This window comes from Scatophagus argus, chromosome 13 (genome assembly GCF_020382885.2).
Source record: "Scatophagus argus isolate fScaArg1 chromosome 13, fScaArg1.pri, whole genome shotgun sequence".
In the NCBI taxonomy this organism is placed as follows: Eukaryota; Metazoa; Chordata; class Actinopteri; family Scatophagidae; genus Scatophagus; species Scatophagus argus.
The window spans coordinates 10,661,467-10,681,293 of NC_058505.1; the positions used below are offsets into that span (position 1 = coordinate 10,661,467).

The 19,827-nt window shown below is 39.8% G+C and overlaps 1 protein-coding gene and 1 long non-coding RNA gene across 2 annotated transcripts; both read right to left on the reverse strand.

Moving 5' to 3' along the window:
• Positions 1-7,844: 7,844 nt before the first annotated feature.
• On the reverse strand, positions 7,845-12,577 carry LOC124069539 (histamine H3 receptor-like). The gene is made up of 3 exons (XM_046408775.1): positions 11,864-12,577; positions 10,873-11,039; positions 7,845-8,793 (listed from the first exon to the last, which is right to left on the reverse strand). The coding sequence occupies exons 1-3, from the start codon at positions 12,108-12,110 to the stop codon at positions 8,041-8,043; spliced, it is 1,167 nt and encodes a 388-aa protein (XP_046264731.1). The 5' UTR covers positions 12,111-12,577; the 3' UTR covers positions 7,845-8,040.
• Positions 12,578-17,606: 5,029 nt separating this feature from the next.
• LOC124069765 lies at positions 17,607-19,827 on the reverse strand. Its single transcript, XR_006845099.1, has 3 exons — positions 19,788-19,827; positions 19,239-19,307; positions 17,607-18,660 (listed from the first exon to the last, which is right to left on the reverse strand). It is a non-coding gene; the product is annotated as an uncharacterized LOC124069765 (long non-coding RNA).

Genomic DNA, 19,827 nt, shown 5'->3' on the forward strand with positions numbered 1-19,827 from the left:
GTGACACGCGAGCAGCATAACATTTGTTGAAGCTTTCAGTTTTGTTTTGAAAAGGCTCAGCACTGTAGATCATAGCATTGTAACTAGGTTATACTGTGAGTAACAAATGGCTGTAAAGCGGTGCTTCATTTGAAATACCCAGCAGACACTGTGTTTCATTATATGCTGCACACTTTATCATATATTATATGCATTTTCAAACCTATATAGGAATACTAAGGGAAGCACAGTGATGCTCCTATATAATTTTTGATCCATTATGTGAAGAACATGTCTGAAAACATATGAATGTGACCCTTCTAGTTGATAATATTGTGAATATTGTGATATATATATATATATATATATATATATATATATATTGTATTACAGTCAAATGTGTATTTTTTATTGCATTACTTTAACAAGGATCAGATGAGGGATGGAGGGGACCTCTGAGAGTGTCAGACTTCCACAATGGAGGCACAACCCTGCATCCATGTCCGAGATGGTACGTCCCAACATTAACTGTCATACTGAATGCAAGCTGGGCATCCATTAAACAACTTTGCTAGCGTCTCCCTGTGCCAGGCACTTTTAATAAGCTTCAAGGGCATTTGAACGGGTCCAGAACTTTGCTTTGCCAGAGATGGACTGGCCCACATCATCCATTACATTAAATTGGGTGGCGGCCTCCAGCTCATATTTATGATTTAATTAAATTCACTTGTGAGGCGTATCAGAAGCACCACGGCCTCCCTTTTAACGCCAGCCTAAGCAGCAAAAACACACACGCAACTACACAAGAGTGCATACACAAGCGCTGTGTTTCTGACACTCGCCCAAGTGTGAGACTTTGTGGGCGCTTTGGCAGGGGCATTCTCAGGGGCTCATTTAAAGCAATATAATTACACTGCCCCCAAGTATTCTTCCGTCAGAAAACAGCAGAATGGATGGCTTGTTCAGAGATAACGTAGCCTTACTGATACTCTATGGTGTCGTCGCCTGAACATAACCTCAGTGCAAGTGGCATTCAGTGTTGCTAAGAGCCTGGCCAGTCCTTAGTGGAATCGGCCAGTCAGGCCAGATGTTTGGGAGCAGCTGAAATGCCATTGTTCTTGTCCAGGATGTGTGTGAAGTGGCATTTTGTTTTTTCATTTGACAGGCTAATACCCATAGGCCTCTGGAGGAAAACAGCCGGGCTGTGTTAAGACTTTATTAAAGAATTATGAGATACTCCTGAACCCGTGCAGTATGTTCCTATCCAGGAAGCTGAAAATGTGCCACTTTATTCAGCATGAACAACCTGCACAAATGTAAGTATGCATTCAGCGCTTGTCCCTTGTGTTCCAGTGTCCTTGCTATAACTCTTCTTTGGTGCAAAATTTAGTTTGGTGAAAACTCCACATTGTTAGGCCACACATTCCTCCCTCTGAAGGAGACCTCGGAGACCTCTTATGGCATTCAATATGTGCGCCCAAGCGTGAGATCCAGATCCATTTGGCCGGGAGATCCGCTGGGAGTGTCTGGGGTAACCCAATCTCTCACACCGGCACTTCACATCCAAAGAGCCATCTTTTCACTTCAGAACTGTGTCAGCAAAATGGACGCCTCGACCTCAGTATGCAGCCCTGCCACAATGTTTATGGATCCAGCACAAAGGCATTTGCTATTGTCTTTTGTGCTTGTCCTGTGTAATTTTGTATACATGCTGTTTCTGTGTTTTTGTGACTATTGTAGGAGTGAGAATAACAGCAAAAAGAAAAGAAAAGAAGAGAAAAACAGTTGTGTGAACATTATGTCTCAAATTGTTCTCCCCAGAGTAAAGTTACTTTCTTCTGCAAATGTATGGAAAGTCCATTCTCAGGTAATAACTAGAGAAGGGTCCTGGGGGTGTAAATATCACCTTCAGCCACATTCACCCTCATCCTGCTGTCAAACTATACAAGTACAAAAAATTGAAAATATAAATAAATCTACTTTAAAATAAACATTTATTCAAACTTGATTTATGTAGGGAAGATGCATCTTTCATTCCTCCATCCATTTTTTAAATAGCTTATCCTTTTCAGGGTCACAGGGGACTTTGAACACATCCCTGCACACACTGAGCAGGGTACAAACTGGACAAGTCACCAGTCTATCACCGAACGGATGCACAGATAGACAAACAAACACATTTGCACGCTTTCCTCCTCTGTAGCCCCTCCTAATGATCCCCCCTGTCTCCTGAACTGGGAGAGCTGAAGGTGAGTATCCCCCTCCAGTCATCTCCCTCTGCCTCACCAAGAGAAACACTTGAAATAGACAAGGCTCTAGATTCTTTTTGTTTTTTTGTTTTGTTTTTGTTTTTTTGTTTTTTTGTTTTGTTTTTTTTTTTCCTGTCCGGGATAAGGCAGGATTTTCAAAAATGTATTAAACACCAAACAATAAAATATAGACCAGGTGGGCTCATATTCACTGCAACTCTCCAGGCTTCACAGCCAGTGTGGCCAGTGTGATGATATGAGGACAAGGGAAGAGTCTAACAAGAGGAGAGATGAGGGAAAGAAAGTATCAATAATGCAGCGTATGCCGTATACAGCTGACAGTAAAAATGGAAAACACATTGCCTGAGAGAGAGGAGGGCACAGCAAATTCTGGGCTGAGTCCCTTGTATCTCAGTGCCAGTACATGAATTTATTGGTTAAATGATTTGAGTTCATTGTAGCTGCTGAAACCAGTTAAAAATGTTGAAGTGCCATCGTTTTGCCTGACCAAATATGGAGAAAAGTCTACGCAGGTTTTTGCACAAATTAGTGAGTTCTGTGTCTTTAGCCAAGTTTTTCTTTTTCCAATGAGTAGAAATCTCTGCACGATAACGCTGATGTGATCATTTTTGTTCACTGACATCTGCCATGTGTTTATTTAATGAACACATGGCAGATCAACACCGATGTGTGTTGCAAGAAATCTGGAGAAGAAGGTGAAAGTAGAATGCAAAAAGGGCTTTTTATTTTGTTCTTCTATTTTATTTATCACTGTCTGGAATGTCAGCTAAATGCATACTGTCAGTTTCACATTTATTTTCCCCTCATCGGTGATGAACTAAAAAATGCTCCATAATGGAGCCTCCTGGGAGAACTGGATCTTCATTCTCCCAGTGTTTCCCCACTCTCTCCCCTTTCTCCCTCTTTTCCTTTTACTTAATTCTATCGCTCCTTTTTCCAAATTTTAAGAGCTCTCGTTCTTCCACCACCCCTCCTTTCCCTTTGCATCTCTTGTATTGTAAACAGCTCACAAAAGCATGACAAGGTCTCTGCTCATGTTCCCCTGCCTCCCTCTCTGTTCTCCCAGCTATTTGTTATTGTCTCCTCACTATCGTGTGTGTTTGTCTCTATCACGCGTTCTTTATTCTGTTTTTCCTCTGCGTCAGAAAAGCAAAAGTTAATTAAATATGGAACGAGATGGAGCAGCATCTCTTTAAACCATCATGTCATTAAAATGGCATCCCTGGGAGATCAGCTTAAAAGGAGTCGGAGAACAATGTCTTCTCCGTCAGATATTTATGGGCCTGGTTATGTAAACATGCTCCCTTTATTCTCTATGTATATTTCATGTAATTATCACTTTTTGTAGCGCTGCCCCCCTGAGATTCATAGAGGCAAGAAGTTACTAGGGGAATGTCATTAGAAGAGACTATTGTTACAGCACTGCTATGATACTGCACCAGGAAAAAGTCAACATTCCCATCCTGGTGAAACCTTTCATCTAAATTTGACTTCATCATATAAATATCATCATTGTCTTGTAAAAGTATATCTGCTGCTGAGATTAAGTGTAATGGCCCATTCCCTGCAGTTGTCCACCTTTATTAAAACCAAAAAACATGAAATCATTCAAAAGCATTTTCCCCTCCTCACAGCATGTATGTGATCTAGACACCAGAAAATTCACCGATGATTTACAGGTTTGCAAAAACCTTGATGCCTCTTAGTCATTCCACCAATGTATCCATCTGTTAGGAAAGCCGAGGATCTGAAGCGAACTGGATTTCTTCAGCACCAGAGGCCAGTGACTGGTGCTTGAAGGCCTGGGCGCCAGCTGACGGAAGCCACTAATTAAGAGGGCCGGGGACCCAGTGGGGTGCCTTATGAAACAGGGGCACCTGGGTTTCACAAGAGGGGGCCGGGTATCCATCACAACTCATCTGTGTTGCACAGGGAAGACTAAAGTCCGCTCCTGCTCTATGCCACGTAGCACTCTTTCACTCGAGCGTGATGTCAAATATGGCTCATACAAAAGCCCTCCTCCCTGTGTGCCCTCTCTCAGCTTGTTTGCCATCACAGAGGGAGATGTTATTGCATGGCATGATGAAATTGTATATGTCAAGGTGCATTTCATTCAAACAAAATGCAATTCAGTGTTAAGGCAAAAAAGAAATAACTGTGTATGGACATAGTCAAATACACATATGTAGTGTTAAAAAAAAAAAGTGCTTACACACACACACACACACACACACATACACTCACAGGATCTGGGCTCCCACATGCATAACTTAATGTCCCTCTCCTTTCTATTGTTCGTTGAGTCTTCTTTGCTGTAGGGTCAAAATGTCTCTAAGTAATCTAACTAGCTCCGACTTAAGGGACAATATAAGGTCTGCCATGAGTTCTGTCATTACTGTTTTACCCACCACAGGCAGATAGAGCTCTCGACCACCACTGAACCTGCCATATTGCTATCCAACCTGACCCCACAGATGTAGCAATCCTAAATGAACCACAGTTTCGAAAGTCGACAGCAATAACCACTGCAGAATTGCTTTTAATCAACGTCTGAAATGAGGGTGACTTGAAGCGTCGCCCCATGCTGATTAAATGTAATTGTTTAATTGCCAAGTGCTGGGAACCCATCCTAAGAGGATTCCAATGGAATTATTTAATCTCTAGTCAGGAAGTACACTGCAGGAAAAGGCAGAGGGAAAAATGAGAGAGCGGAAAAGGCAAAAATCAAGCAGAAACAGTCTGTTTTTCTTTTTGAGTGTGTCCCTCATGAAATATTAACTGTGGTTTACATTTAGTTAGAAAGTGAACAGCCTGTGTGGGGGGAAATGTACATTGAGAGATGCTACAAGAGGTTCTGACCTGTATCTACAAACTAAAGTGGTTTGTTCTTATTGGTCGGTTCACTTTCATATTCCAGCTTAACTTTGAGATATTAGTGTAGCATGTTGGTCACTGGCTTGTTAAAAAGAGTACTGGTACGTCAGCATGTCAGTATCTTCTGTGTTTTCCTTAAGCCAAACATTACAGTGGCTTCAGTCCATATCTGTGCCATTTTATTTATCTATTGTGCAGACCAGTGGTGTCATACAGGTTGAAAACATTAGGTCATCCTAACATAGTGCTAAAGGGGGACCTCTAAGAGTTTAACTGTTCAGAGATTCTCATGGGAAAGTTATATAGGCCCTCTTCCCTCCTCTGATCACTGGCTGAGTCTCTGCTAATGGAGCTCTATAAACTTAAGGGGCACAGGTGCACTCCATTTGGGGTCACAGCTTTTAGATACATTGCTTGGGGTCACAGACATCCATACCCCCCATTAAACACATTAACTTATACACATGAATAGGATGTAAAGGGGACTCACATCTTTGCACATAGTTAAAATCTCTTGTCTGTGTTTTTCATGGTGCTACCCCTCCTGGACCAATTTAAGCTGGCATGATCCCCAATACAGCTTCACTCTCTTAGCCAATCAGTTTGGCACACATGCCATGACATTTCAATCTATCAACAAAATCAATAGCAGTAGTTCTCCTGATATAACTGCACACAGTGCAAGCGGCCCTCATGGTGATATGGCTCTTGCTGTTGCATTTAGATACACAGGGTGTAAACCCAGGCTTGCCATTTTGCTGATAAATGCAGTTCTGTCACCCCCAGGGAAATGTGCCTGCATCCCTCTGGTCAGAAGTGTGCTTCTGGACATCCCCCCTCCCACCCCCAACCACCCCCACCACAACACCACGGGCAGAGGGAGACAGAGGGGGGAGTGCAGGCTTGTTCCCTGCAGCTGTGCCCTTATTCCCAGCACCTGACAGGGAGCCCAGATGTGCACACGGACAACAGCAACAATTTTGAGCAATGTAAGTCCCCTCTGGGACCCAGGCACCTGCAAACGCAACCCCACTATCTAACATGATGGTGTAATTACAGCTCTAATAAGTATACATCTGGAAAGAACTCATTTAATCTATCAAATCAAACCTACCTAAACTGGGGGACAATTCAAAAATGGTATTGCACTCTCAGCATTTTATCTGCACGTCAAACAAAAGCTACTAGACACTTGGCAGCGACCCAGTTAGCCATCAGGCAGACACCAACTACAGGACACGGTGTTGCCATTTAAAAACGCATCAAAAACTTAATTTATTTTATTTGTGAAAACCCTAAATTTCATTCACTTGAAATGAACACAAAAAAAGTGATTATTTATTTTTTAAGAGGACAACACTCAAACAACTGTTTGAATATTTAAGTTAAACAAACAATTTCCAAAAAGTATACAGCATAACAGCACTTACGAACTATATAAAACATTTGCTGAAGCGTAGGACATAATGTTACTGTTCAAAGTGACACTATGTGACGGTCAAAGGATTCACTGAGCGAGCGCCATCCAATTTTAGAAACCTATGATCATTTGGTTACATTCCTCTTTTACAATTTGAATCAACCAGGGCCCTTGTGCAAAAAATGCTGCATGGATTTAATTAACAACCAATGAATCAAACAATGAAGGAAAACAGTAAATGGAAACTGAGAGACTGCCCTCACTCTATGATGAATCGAAGCTTAATGCTCAAGCACTGCACACACAGGTTAATGTGTTAATAAATAAAGGTTAATGGTGACATCTAGTGGCACATAAGTATACATACACCTGCTGATCACAGTAAAATGGTATTTTGGCATTGTTTGTAAACAGATTACTTCTCGTTCTTTCTCTCTCTTACATGAAACAAAATAATAAAATACTTTATGTTAAACAAATTCAGATAGTGGCAGTAATAAAAATGTTAATGAAACATAATAAAATGTTGATACAAAGTCATGCATTTTGAACACAGGGTGATGGTTGTGCAGAAAATGAATTCATTCTGTAATCTGTTACTAATCTACTGAATAACAATAAGCCCTGAAAAGAGAGAAAACACAATGTTAACCTTGATAACACCTTTAATTTTATATTTACACTTATTGGCACTTTGTGTTTTCATCACTGTGTTTCTGTAATTTTAACAGGAGCAAATCCTAACAGTAGAGGGTGACAGTGAACTTCAGATAAAGCAAGGATGTTACAGTGAGGCCAATACATATTTTTTACGAACATAAATCTTCAATATAATCTATATAAAGTAAAGATACAAGCTGCGTAATATAAAGAACACTGTATGATGCTCTGTAAAGACAAATATAAAGTCTAGTTATGATTCCTGGTTTGGTCTTTCACATTAGTGTACGTAAGAGAATGTGGCAGATGGTCAAAGGAAATGCATTTCTTGAACTTATTTCTAAAGATTCATAGAGTACATAAGCAGCGCTGACAGATTTTACTATTACATAGTCTGCACCGACAGGTCTGAAGAGATTGTTCTGGTTTATTCTTTGATGGGTGTGTCCCCCGCTCATACCCCACCCCTCCACCCTTCTACACAACAACCAACACAGCAACAGTAAACCTCTCTGGTTTTTATACCATGTGAAAACATTTTTATATTAATGACCATATCATCATCATTTTTTTACTCAGACAACTTATGTTCCAGCCTATGATGTTTGCTACATGCTTCTGATGTGAACACAGTATGCACATCATACTTTACAGTACCGACCTTACACATCCAAACACAGAAAAGCACAAGTGAAAACTGTTAATGATAATGTCTGTATGACAAACTGTGGTGCACAGTTTAGTTTCGTCTGCTGACACTGTGGAGTTTAAGGGTTAGATATGAATATTTCCATCCGCAGTTTTGTTCGTCCCCAACCATCCAAGGGTATCCACTTGTTACTGGCCAGCACGAAGGACAGATGATGGGGGAGTAGTATGTCGCTTTGGGCAGAGAATCTTGCTAAAAGCCCTGCGGAAGCTACTGTGGCAAAGTGGGTACAGGAATGGGTTGATAGCAGAGTTGAGCCACAGGAGCCAGAAGGTGACCTCGTACCAGTGATGCTGGATGCAACGCCCTCTGCAGGCAGCACGGATGATCATCAGTAGGGTGTACGGTGCCCAGCAGATGGCAAACACACACACTATGATGGCCAGGGACTTAGCAATTTTCTTATCCCTGGACAGACGGCTAGGCTGGGCAGCCCTGCTGGTTGAGGGATCTAGTTTACCCAAACTGGGAGAGGAGGTCTGGGAGTGGATAGAGCCTCTTACAGCCAGTTTCATTCCTAATCCCCAGTTGTGGGACAGGGGGATACCTTCCCCCTGGGCAGAGGCAGGCTCGCTCACTTGAAGATGGTGCTGGACCTCCCTGCTGTGGAACCTCCTCCTGCGTATGCTGAGGTAAATACTGAGGTTGAAGAAAGCCACCGAGATGAAAGGAGAGAAAAACTCCAGCATGGAGGCACTCAGCAGGAAGTACCATGAGTAATAGAACTCTGCAAAGCACTCATCCTTTGGCACGCGGCTTCTGCCCACCACCAGCTCCCAGAATATGATAGCTGGACCGTACAGGACAAAGGCTAGCACCCAGACGGCAATCATCTTGATTATGGCTTGATGAGTCATGCTCTGTCTTGCACGGTAACTTACCTGCAGTAAATATAAGTCTCAATCAGAAAATATACTGTGAATGATGCTGCTGCTCCATTTTATGTGTAATTTCAGCATTCCGCAGTTATTTAGCCCTGTATGTAGTTAGAGGGATAAATAACAGTTTATTCTCCTAAAGTATGCTGTCCTTAGCCATAAAAAGGTAGGCAGTGTTCATTTAACAGTATTAATGGACAAGGTTTGTCTCCAGGACTTTCTAACACAACACTAATCTCCATTAACTAATCACTGCGCAGTTGTATAGTGAATATGGAGGCAAGTCTTAAAGCAAAAGCCATAGCTTTAAATCACCCAAAACCAAACAAGGAGTAAAACACTTCAAACCCATGTACATTTTTACAATATAATCAAGTATCAAGATAATATCACTGGAACATATGTATCTCCTAACAGATACATAATCATATGTTTGTGAACATATTTATGAAGCAAAACATATGAACTGTTGTTTCCAGCATCCCAACATCATGTGTTGCAGGAGAGTTAATGAATGACGGTTAAGTCAACGAGGCACCTCTCATGACCGCTCTCAATTAGAGTTACAGCCTATGCCCCTGTCCATATTCTCTCTCAGTGGACAGCGTACTTTACTCCGTCTTCAGCTGCTCTGAAGATGTGCACCTGTTCTGAATGACAAAAAAAATTAAGTGCAGTTCATCTTCAAAGGAGATGAAAAATGGTTCCACTTATGTTTGTAAGAATTAATTGGTATACACTTTTCCCCTCTTCATGTTGTGACATAGCACTCAACAGAGAAGAATCAGGTGTGGACATAAATCCAATCTAAAATTTTACATTATCTTTTTAAAAGATTCATGCTGGCAGCTTCTAGGACTCATCGTAGCTCACTCTTATAATCCTAAATTCATAAGTAACACATTCAAGTAACACTTTCTGTTTCTAACATTGTGCAGGTGGAATTTTGTTAATGTGCTGACACTTCATCTGACTGCCAAATATATGCATCTAATCTGACTCCGTCTTTTCGTTGAAAAGACAAACTTTGTCCTGTGGCTGTTGATGATGCTTTGTCATTCAAGGTTCAGAGGGAAATGCTTTTAGGAAAATGCTGCTTGGCTGCCAGTGGCCTGTTTCTGCTGTGATTGATCTCTCCAGGTTGGAAGGACCATGGCATAGAGGAGGATCTCTATGATCAAAGCTAGCTAATTAAAGAAGAGGCTCTCTCTCTCTCTCCCATTCCCTCTTTCTCTCTGGTGTTATTTGTATTCATTGCTCTGATGTTAAGTGTTTGCTTGTGAATGGAAACAGAACACTCTCTTTGTCTACTATGCCAAGCCTCATCCCACCTTCGAGTTAACACACAAGTGTATAGGATATGGTTGGCTAATGCAGGGACAAGCCCCAACAAAAGCTTATGCGAACTGCTAGATATGTGCCAAGACAGGCAGAAAATCGACTCATGGTGTAGAAATGTATTTCAGAAAAATAAAGCAGTGGCCCATAGTTTAATGGAGTGATATTAAATAACTTGCTGAGGTGGAAACTAAAATAATTATTTTTGGTCATCGTATATCAGACGTTTTTACAATCCCATGTTGTGTTTCTGTGTGTATTCTGAAAGCCAGTCCCTCCCAAAGTCAAAATGTGACTTTTTTTTAAGCTATGTCATGGGGAAGGGCTATAATTAGGGGTGGCACTGGGCCTAAATGGGTCAGGAATGATTAACCTCTGCAGATGGGCACATTTGGGAGAATGAGGAGCCGCTGCCCCTATCAATGACCTGGGAGACTCACCAGTCAGAAATTAAGCCACAGAGCACAAGTAGGGAATGTCTGTATGGCTGCAAGGAAAGGGGCTCTTCAGTTTTTAACATTATATTTGAATGTGGAAAAAAGAAGTCAAACTGAGGTGGGAAAATCATCCTGAGCAAGTTTAGCCTTAACTCCAAAGATGTTATGATTTACCTTCATTTGACTGACATGACATTACAGATTCTTTTGCACATATGACAGACACTTGTTCTGTGTGTTACACCCCTGAGTTCACTTTGATGGCTCTGCATATCACAGACGTGATGCACAAGACAATTCCACTCACTGCTCTGGTGACTGACAGGAAGCGGTCGTAGCTGATGAGTACAATGTTGAAGACAGACGCAGAGCAAAGCAGGTAGTCCATGACAAGCCACAGCTTACACAGTCCTCGACCCAGAGTCCACCTGCCTGTGAGGATGTAAGGGATGTAGACTGGGATGCAGAAAGCCCCTACAGAAACAGGCATTGGAAAACATACAAACCCATATTTTTAGCATATAACACACACACACACACACACACACACACACACACACACACAATGTATTTGATAAATCATTCATAATAATAATGTGGGATAATATAAAAAGAAAGCCTTTATTAATAGATGTTGATGTATAAAGAAAAAGTTGATGACTAAATAGTAAAACATAGCTGTAATAATTGTAATATATAATATTAAACAAAAGAAATAGGTCTCAAAATTATAGCTGTTGAAAATGCTAAGTATTTATGAACACTTACGAAAATGCCCTTATATCTCTTATAACTACATTATAATGTGTTTTAAACCATGTATCAAATGTTTAAATGGTGCCCATGAGTGCAACATAAAGAGGGAATCAAGTACAGTGTTAAATTCAAATTAAAATATTTTTTAACCTTCCTTTCTTTATAGCTGTAAATAGTACCATTACAAAAGCGATGCCTTAGCCTAATAAATAATAAATAAAAATAAAATAAAAATGTGTCAAGCACTATAATCATTATTGTTGACACCATATATTGAACTATTTTGCAGGTAATTAATTTGTGAATGTACACCTCCTCAACTACTGTATCTAGTGGGTTAGGGAGGTTGACTGGCATACAAAGGAGCATTCAAGAAACGTAAGAATTTCAGAACTCACGTCTCATGTATCAGCTTGGACACACACCGTATACCACAGCACAAAAATACCGTTTATTAGACAACACATTCATCCTCTGTATTAAACTTTACTCTGTATTGGGTTTTTTTTTAATTTATTTTTAAAGATTACGGTTTGACTTACCTACAAGAAAATCTGATATTGCCAAATTCAGGAAATAGTAATTGCACTGTCTTCTCAAACTCTTGTCCACTTTAAAAGCCAAAATGACCAGTGCGTTACCCAAAACTATCACAACAACCAAAGTCACCATCATCACCATCAAAATGACAAATATGGGTCCCGAAAACACGAAGCTGCTCTGGATTCTAGTTGAGGCATTGCCAAAATAGTAGCGACTGGAGTTAGAATCAGTTTCTTCCTCCGACATGTTCTTGATATGAGCTGAGAAATACTGTGGTTAAATCCTCAACAGACCAGCTCTGAAAAATAATAAGCCAGCAACAGGTGCCAGGCGAAAAGACACTGCGTCCGACACCCCCCCATAAATCCTCTGAAAGCGCAGATTTCTCCTGTTGAAACTGCGCGCAAAGTCCCAGAATATCCACGAGAGTGCGCACATCGCTCTTTACAAAAGGGTGTCAGGACGCTTAATGAATCACGTATTTGCCAGCAACCATACATGACAGAGCACCTCTAGAAGCAAACAAGGAATAATTCCTGCTGTATCAGATTTTCACTCACTTGGGATTATTTTAATGACACAATAAGCCTCACACAGTGTAGCTCCAGAAAAGTTTTGCTCTCTCCACTAATGCGAAATTAAATTAAAACTGCCATCTCCCTTAAATTATAGATACCAAGAAATGGTGCCATGTTAATCCGGCAGCATCCTCACACACGCGTTGAAAGAAAAGAGGTTTTGGTAGGACAGCAAACCTGTCTTTATACTGCAATGTAAAGTGAGATATTCTGTCATTTTTACCGATTCCTTTTTCCATTTTCATGATGTGGATCAACTCCGGTCTCACCTGCTGAAATACATTCACAGAGATCTCATATTTGATGCATGAGCCCTCCACCGCACAAGACGTCTACCAATTTTGTGTCTACCAATGAACATGCGGTGGGCTACGAGAGGATACAGGACATGGATACTGACAAGGCATAAGTGTAAATTACTTTTCTCAAGGGTATTTGTTTCATCAAAGTTGACACTATATGGACATTCAAGGGTTTCGTGCAACAAAAGTTTTTTGGTTTATATATTGAGTTAGAGACATTATCTCCCAAAATAAATGTAAATATTTTTTTTTATACTCCATGTTTTTTCCTCCCACCCAGCCAACCTGCGGTACCTTCAGTCTGACTGACATGCAAAGAGCAGCAGCATGATGGACAAAACATGAGTGAGACACCAAAGGTCTCTCACTGAAGCTCTCATCAAGACGCCTTGTGAGATTAAGAGTTTACCAGTTGTAATCATACATTCACCATTCTCGCACACGGTGCCTCACAGTCCAGTATGTGGGCATTCCTATAGCTCATGTTCCTGTTTAGCTTCTTTGTGTGTGTGTGTGTGCGTGTGTGTGCGCGCACGTACAAACTCCCTCTGGCACACAGTGGAAGAAGTTGTAGGTCTTATTTGCATTCTGATAGTATCCTGTCAGTCCCCCAGCTGTGGTCCAGGAGAAATGAGAAACACTACAGAACAGTGGAAGTGACTGAAGGACCCAAGCTTGAATTACTGTTATTTCCTCACAAATGGAACCACCACTATTTCTCAGAGTTAGTCACGTCACAGTTGCAAGACAGGAATCAGCACAGGCGAAGATGCGAGGCAAGCGTAGGAGTTCAAAAGCAGTTTCATTGTGACTCCTTACCAAATATGGTTCAAAATAAGCTCAATTAAAATGTTTTTTTCTGTCCAAACCAGCCCTTAAGAAATTTGACTATAACTGCTTTTGCAGTTAGTCTCAGACAAAGTCATCATATGCTGCAATTTTCATAGCCGATGTGTCAGTTTAAAAAAATGAGAGAGCGAGAGAAAGAGAGAAATGACTGAGAGCTTCATTTTGTGACAAATGTGTTATCATCATCAAACACAGGAGATTGTGTTTGTGAATGACTCATAATGACTGATGGGAAATCAGTTGTTTTTATATTTGTTTGTTTGTTTTTCAAAGACAAAAATTAGAATACTTCCACATTTGGAATTGAATGCAGAAGGGCAGCTTGGGGAACACATTCATTTTACATACTGTAAATAAGCTGACAGGAAAATAAAAGTCATATACAGTATGATTAATTGTTCTTTTCCTAGAGAAAGGGATGAATGACAACTAACTTTTCAGATTATACAGTATACGCTCAAGCCCTGCTGAATCGTTAATGCTTGTACACAAAAATTGTCCCTTAAAGGTCAGACTCAATATTCAAGTAGTTCCTAGCTGCCTATAGAAAAGGCTACTAATCATAAAGTACCCATTAGTTACAAATGTGAGTTATTCAAATTTGCAACAAAGACGCTGAGATGTCATGGAAACTAGTGTGTGCCGTCATGGTAACTAATGCAAGGTTTACACCAGTGCTGCACTATTGCTGCACACCTGAGACAGAAAATGTTTCAGCCATCATGAGGTGCCTTTAAAAGCTTGTAAATATTCTATCCACAAGAATCAAATAAGAATCATATATAATGTAAAGATCATGCAGGCATCTCAACCCAACATTAATATTAGATCATTACTCCAAAGGTCATTCTAAAAGTGTTCTTGATTACCTACAGAGTGAAATATTAGGAACAGCACCTCCACACACCAAGGTCTTTTTAAATGTAACTGCACTTTGCTTGTGTAAAATATCTTAAGCCAATGCATGCATATTAAACAAATATGAAAGTGTGTCAGGGATGCAATCAGTTTGACAGGTGCATTGTTGCTGAATTTGGAAATACAAGTGCAGTGACTCATCTGGAAATGGAGGGCACTCAGAGACAAAGCAGTGCCACAGAGGGTGCACAGGGGCTCTAGTGTTGCCGATTATACCGCGCCCTGCTGTGGTTCTCCATTACTCCAGTGCTCAAGTGTTTGTGTTTGGATGTTGAGCTGGAGTACTGATGCTATTAGACTGTAACAATGTGCCTTTCCACTAATCACAGCTGATACTAAACTTACATGAAAAGATACAAAAGATTACATGTACAGTGCACATCCCATTTCTCCTTTTTAATCCCACTGGAGCCTCTGTAGAAATCTTTCCAAGAGAATATTCAAAGCATATGTCTAAATTTACAAAAAACATATTGTTTGCATGTCTGAGGTAGATATTTTATCATAAACATCAATAACTACTGCATACTATTTTAGGTCTATGCATTATATTATGGGCTTACCAATAATCTATTATTGAGTAGGTTTTTAGGTGGAGAAATATTTACTTGACAATACTAAAGCCAAACAGAAGACTGCAAACACCCAGTTATGATATACAAGTAAAAATAACGAGGATAAAATAACACTAAAGCTAAAATCATTTTTTCAATTTTGGTCCTTGCCAGAGGGAGAGACAGTAAAATGTTAGATCTGATAAAAAACATGCAAAACAAACCCACAAACCTACAGAGCTATAGCCTATTATTGGCTATTTAACACCACTGCATAACTGGGTAGTCTCTGTTAAAAGTAAAACTGTTGCCTGGCACTGCATTCTTTAAAATTTGAAAAAAGTGAGAGCTAACTTGACTGAGGACAGATGGAAAGTAACGTACAGCAAATGTGCAATCACCATGGCAAAAACAGGAAGTAGAAACCTTCCTTTGGCAGGGAGTGTTACGCATCAGGCTAGGCTTTACAGTTTTAATGGAAATACTATGTGAGCTGGTTACATATTATAGCTGATTGTACTTGATTTCAATAATTGTTCAGGCTGCCATTCAGATTTCAATTTTAATTTGATTTAATTTTGTTCCGGTGTTTGAGGTGTCATGGCTAAATTTTCAAACTGCAATGCCACACATCTGTCAGGAACATGAAAAATGTCTTGCTGATGGAATTGTGGCAAAAAGGCACAATCTTGACTTTTTATGTTTCCCATCTCTTGCCGCCTTAATAGAAATAGGAAACAAAGTGTTAATCTCACGTTTGGCTAACAAAAACATGAGCAAGGCATGTGGATTACGTTAGTAATGACTCCTAATCTTGCTGTGCGGAAAATTATACTAAAATAGCAATGAATTTATGTTGTTTGAGAAATAGGATAACATTTATGGAGAAAAGCATTCTCCAACTCCCTGGTTTGGGCTCCTTGCCATATTGAACACAATAGAAATTTCCCTCTCAGTCTGCACATCACATCAGTGCTGTCACAGTTTACTTAATAAATGCTAATCATTAACAAGAGAACTGAATTCATAGTTGGATGGCTTCGCAGTCTGCTTGCCAGAGCTGCTCGAGAGATGAAGGGTGCTGGCATTTACCTTATGCTCCAGATCCACAGAAGCTCATTGAAATGCAGTGGGTGTGCCTCTTCTTGACAGTATTTTGACTTGTTAAATTTTTCATCTCATTTTCAAAAGCTCCAAGCTGGTTAATCCATGTATCACTGTATCCTGCCCTCATATCAAAATGTATCTTTGCACAGTAATCATTCCTATAAAGATTATGAAAGCATTAAAAGGAAACCCTAAATGGTAAATAACTAGAATGCAAAACTTAAGTGCAGGCATTGTAAGATGTTTGTATAATTTCAAAAATTACAGAAATTGTATTATATAATCAGTCCTTGTTGCAAATGGACAGAATGGCAAATGTATGTTGTATAAAATGCAAATTTTATGTAAATAACATGCAACTATTATCCTTTAGAATTTCACTTTCACCATGCACACAGTGTTGGTGGTCTGTTTTCATTTCTACTGAGCTGCTTTGGAAAAACGTTTGGCTTCAACTTTTACTAGATTCTACATATTGTTATGTAAATATTCATTAAGAATGTTTTAAAATTAGGTTGTTTACTTAACCAAAGACAAATAATGTAATTTATCCCAAAGTGTCATAGTGTCACATCTATCCTGTAGTATCAAGGCATTGGAAATGGCAGTATTAACTGAGAATAATGTTCCTCCTATGAATATAAATGTTCTAGGATCTTAACACCTATCAGTGTTGTCAATAATAACTCTGTGAAAATAACAGGCAGACCTGATGATCCACTGGGGTTCATTCAATGAAGAGACTGTGCTTTTGAGAGCCTTAGAAATTCAGGCAAATTGCACAGGTTTGAAGATAAGTCATATGTGTAATAGAAGTTTGTGATAAATGTGACATTTGGGTTCACTTCCATATGAAAGGCTACAGAAATGATAAGACAGAACAAAAATTTTATTTCCTAAAAAAACCTTGCCATTAGTGGTGCAAAGTACAAATCTATAATGCAGATCTTAAAGACCTCATCAATTCACACAGGCGTTATCTACCAGATAATCATTTATTAACTCCACAATTAATGCTCAGTTTAGAGCCTGGTATTGACTTGTGATTTGTATCTGGATACATGATTTCAATGATGACATCTGATAAACAGTCCTTTACCTGTTAGCTTGTGCTACCACCTGGCTTGGTTTAAGATAGCAGGAGGAAGCAGAGCGAGGTGACTTACTGGGTATATGTGGCCATGCTGCATTAATCAATTAATCATCAATTGCATTTAATGCAGGGTGTAAATGAGATCAGTATTTCCTGTGCTACTGAATGTGTAATAGCTGCACAATCATATATGATGTATTAGAAATGCTGCAGCATACTTACTTTTTTCCTGCAAAGTTCTGCCTACCATTTGGCATCAAGTCTTGAGAAGAAGTCAGCTAACTCAAAAAAAGCTAAAAAAAAAAACCCCAAAAAACAAAAGCATCATAACAGTTTAATACTAGTTAGAATAAGCTTTTAATAGTGTGTTTTCCACCATAGATAAGCATACCACATGCTGAACTCAAGGAGAGAGGACTATTGATCTTTGGTTTTTAGCTGAACTGCCCACTGAACTCATGCGGTACACTGAGATATAGAGTCAAACATAATTTTTTTGTTGGCCACTATCTTCAAAATTCTTTTTACAGCTATAGTACAAAAGCACAATGTGATAAAAGAGGAACAGCTATGCAGACAAATGAACCTCTCCTATTCAGACTGCTCTGTTTGAAGAGAATACATGCAGTACTTTCCCCTACCTTTCCCTCACTCACTGTCTCTCTCCCTGCCTGTCCCTAAAATGTCCCTGCTGGGGATTCTATCTCCTGGTTCCTTTTGAAGCAGTGGCCTCTCTTTGCCTCCATTATCTTGTAATTTGTGAGGGATTACGCTCTGGAGCACACACAGTCCACCCCGTTGCTTAAGAACTGTGACAGCTTACAATAATTGCCATGCTAATTAGCAGGAACTCGCCCAGTGCGCTTCTTTCCCTCACCAGACCTGATCTGATGAATATGCTTTGATTAATGTCTGTGTTTCCATACCTTCCAAACCACTGTAATTAAATATGTCACTGATGATAATGACTGACCAACACATGTTAAAAAATAAAATGCAGAGGTTGTTGTTTTTTGAAGGACAAAGAGAAAACCTGCATTCAGTTCTACCACTGAGACAGTTTCGTTTTCATTTAGGCATTGAACCAGTGTAAGGAACAGTAATGTAATTGCAATGAGATCAGTGCAAACATCGCTGGAGTGTGACACCAATTATGATCAGTTCAAATATAATAACTTGAAAAGCCCACCTTTAACCTTTAATTGAAGCAGTTACTCTTTTCAACAGCTTTAGATCTGCATGTAGAGACTAGCAATAACCAACAAACAAATATGTTCACTTGCTGAAAATTAAAAGGAAGCTGTGAAGTGGCTCATTCTTCCCCAGCATGGGGTCATCCACATGACCTTGTAAACAGGTGACAGGACTAAGACTGAGCACATTTTATCCCTGCATCTGCAACAAGACAGAACAGAAAAACACACAGAGAGAGAAACATTGTTGTTTTTGTCAGTGATTGCTTACTGCAAAACCGTCAAACCTACATTTTTAGCAGAGCACAGTTTGTCTTTGTTTAGCATAATTGTCATGATTCCCAAGACTTGTAACCCTGAAATGATGAATACTGCAGTCACGTTGCTTTTAAAACAGAACACACACTGATTTACAGACTTATTTTACAGGTGGCAAGTACTGTTAACTCAGATGTTGTGCATGGAATACATTGTTCGTCCATGTGATTTAGCTGCTTCTGCATTAAAGCCCTTTGACATTCGGTGTTTATCTTATTTTTGCATACCCACAGCTCTACTGTGTATCAGCCTTGCCTGTGATCGAGGTTCCTGGTCAATGCAGCCACTCAGAGAGACATCTCTCTTCACACAGGTGCCTAAGTAACTCATCTTTGAAGTCCTCTCTGACACATTCATTACAGTCATACCCTCCCATCTCCCTCTCTGCCAGATATGCACATACCTCTTGGGAGCTAATTGCTTGAAGGGCCTTCAAAGCCACTCACAGAGTACTGACCTTACCTCAAAAATGTCTGCAGTTGCAGTTTTGTACATAGCATAGTGGAGCCCAAAATGTCTAGGATGAATGACCTTTAAAACAGAAGTAAGCTACAATTAAGCAAAAAAGGTTAAAGTGTGGCAGGGATGTGGATGTTTTTCGGTCTTGTCCAAACATTGTTATTGTGTCCCTGATATAAGCTTAGAAAATAAACCTGGGGAGACATCACCTAGTTCAGCAAATACATAAATCTACTGTACAAAAGAAGAACTGGGCTCTGGTGAGTGAGTAATCAGGGGTTTATTAACACTATGTACTCAACATCAGCAAAATATTGCATAAAATGTAGAGGATTTTATTTCTAATTTAGCTATGATGTGAACAGAATTCTAAATATATTTTCAAGAAATAGAAGGGATGTATGCTTATGGTTGTGGTTATTGTTAACATTCTCACTAGTGTAGTCTAAATGTTGACATTTGGAAACACTATGACATTGCTAGAATTAATTTACAGTAGCATGGCACAAGCAGCATCGAGTCATTTCCAGTATAAGTCCATACTACCTTTACCTGACTAGAGGTGTATTGTAATGAGTAGATAAGTGATGAA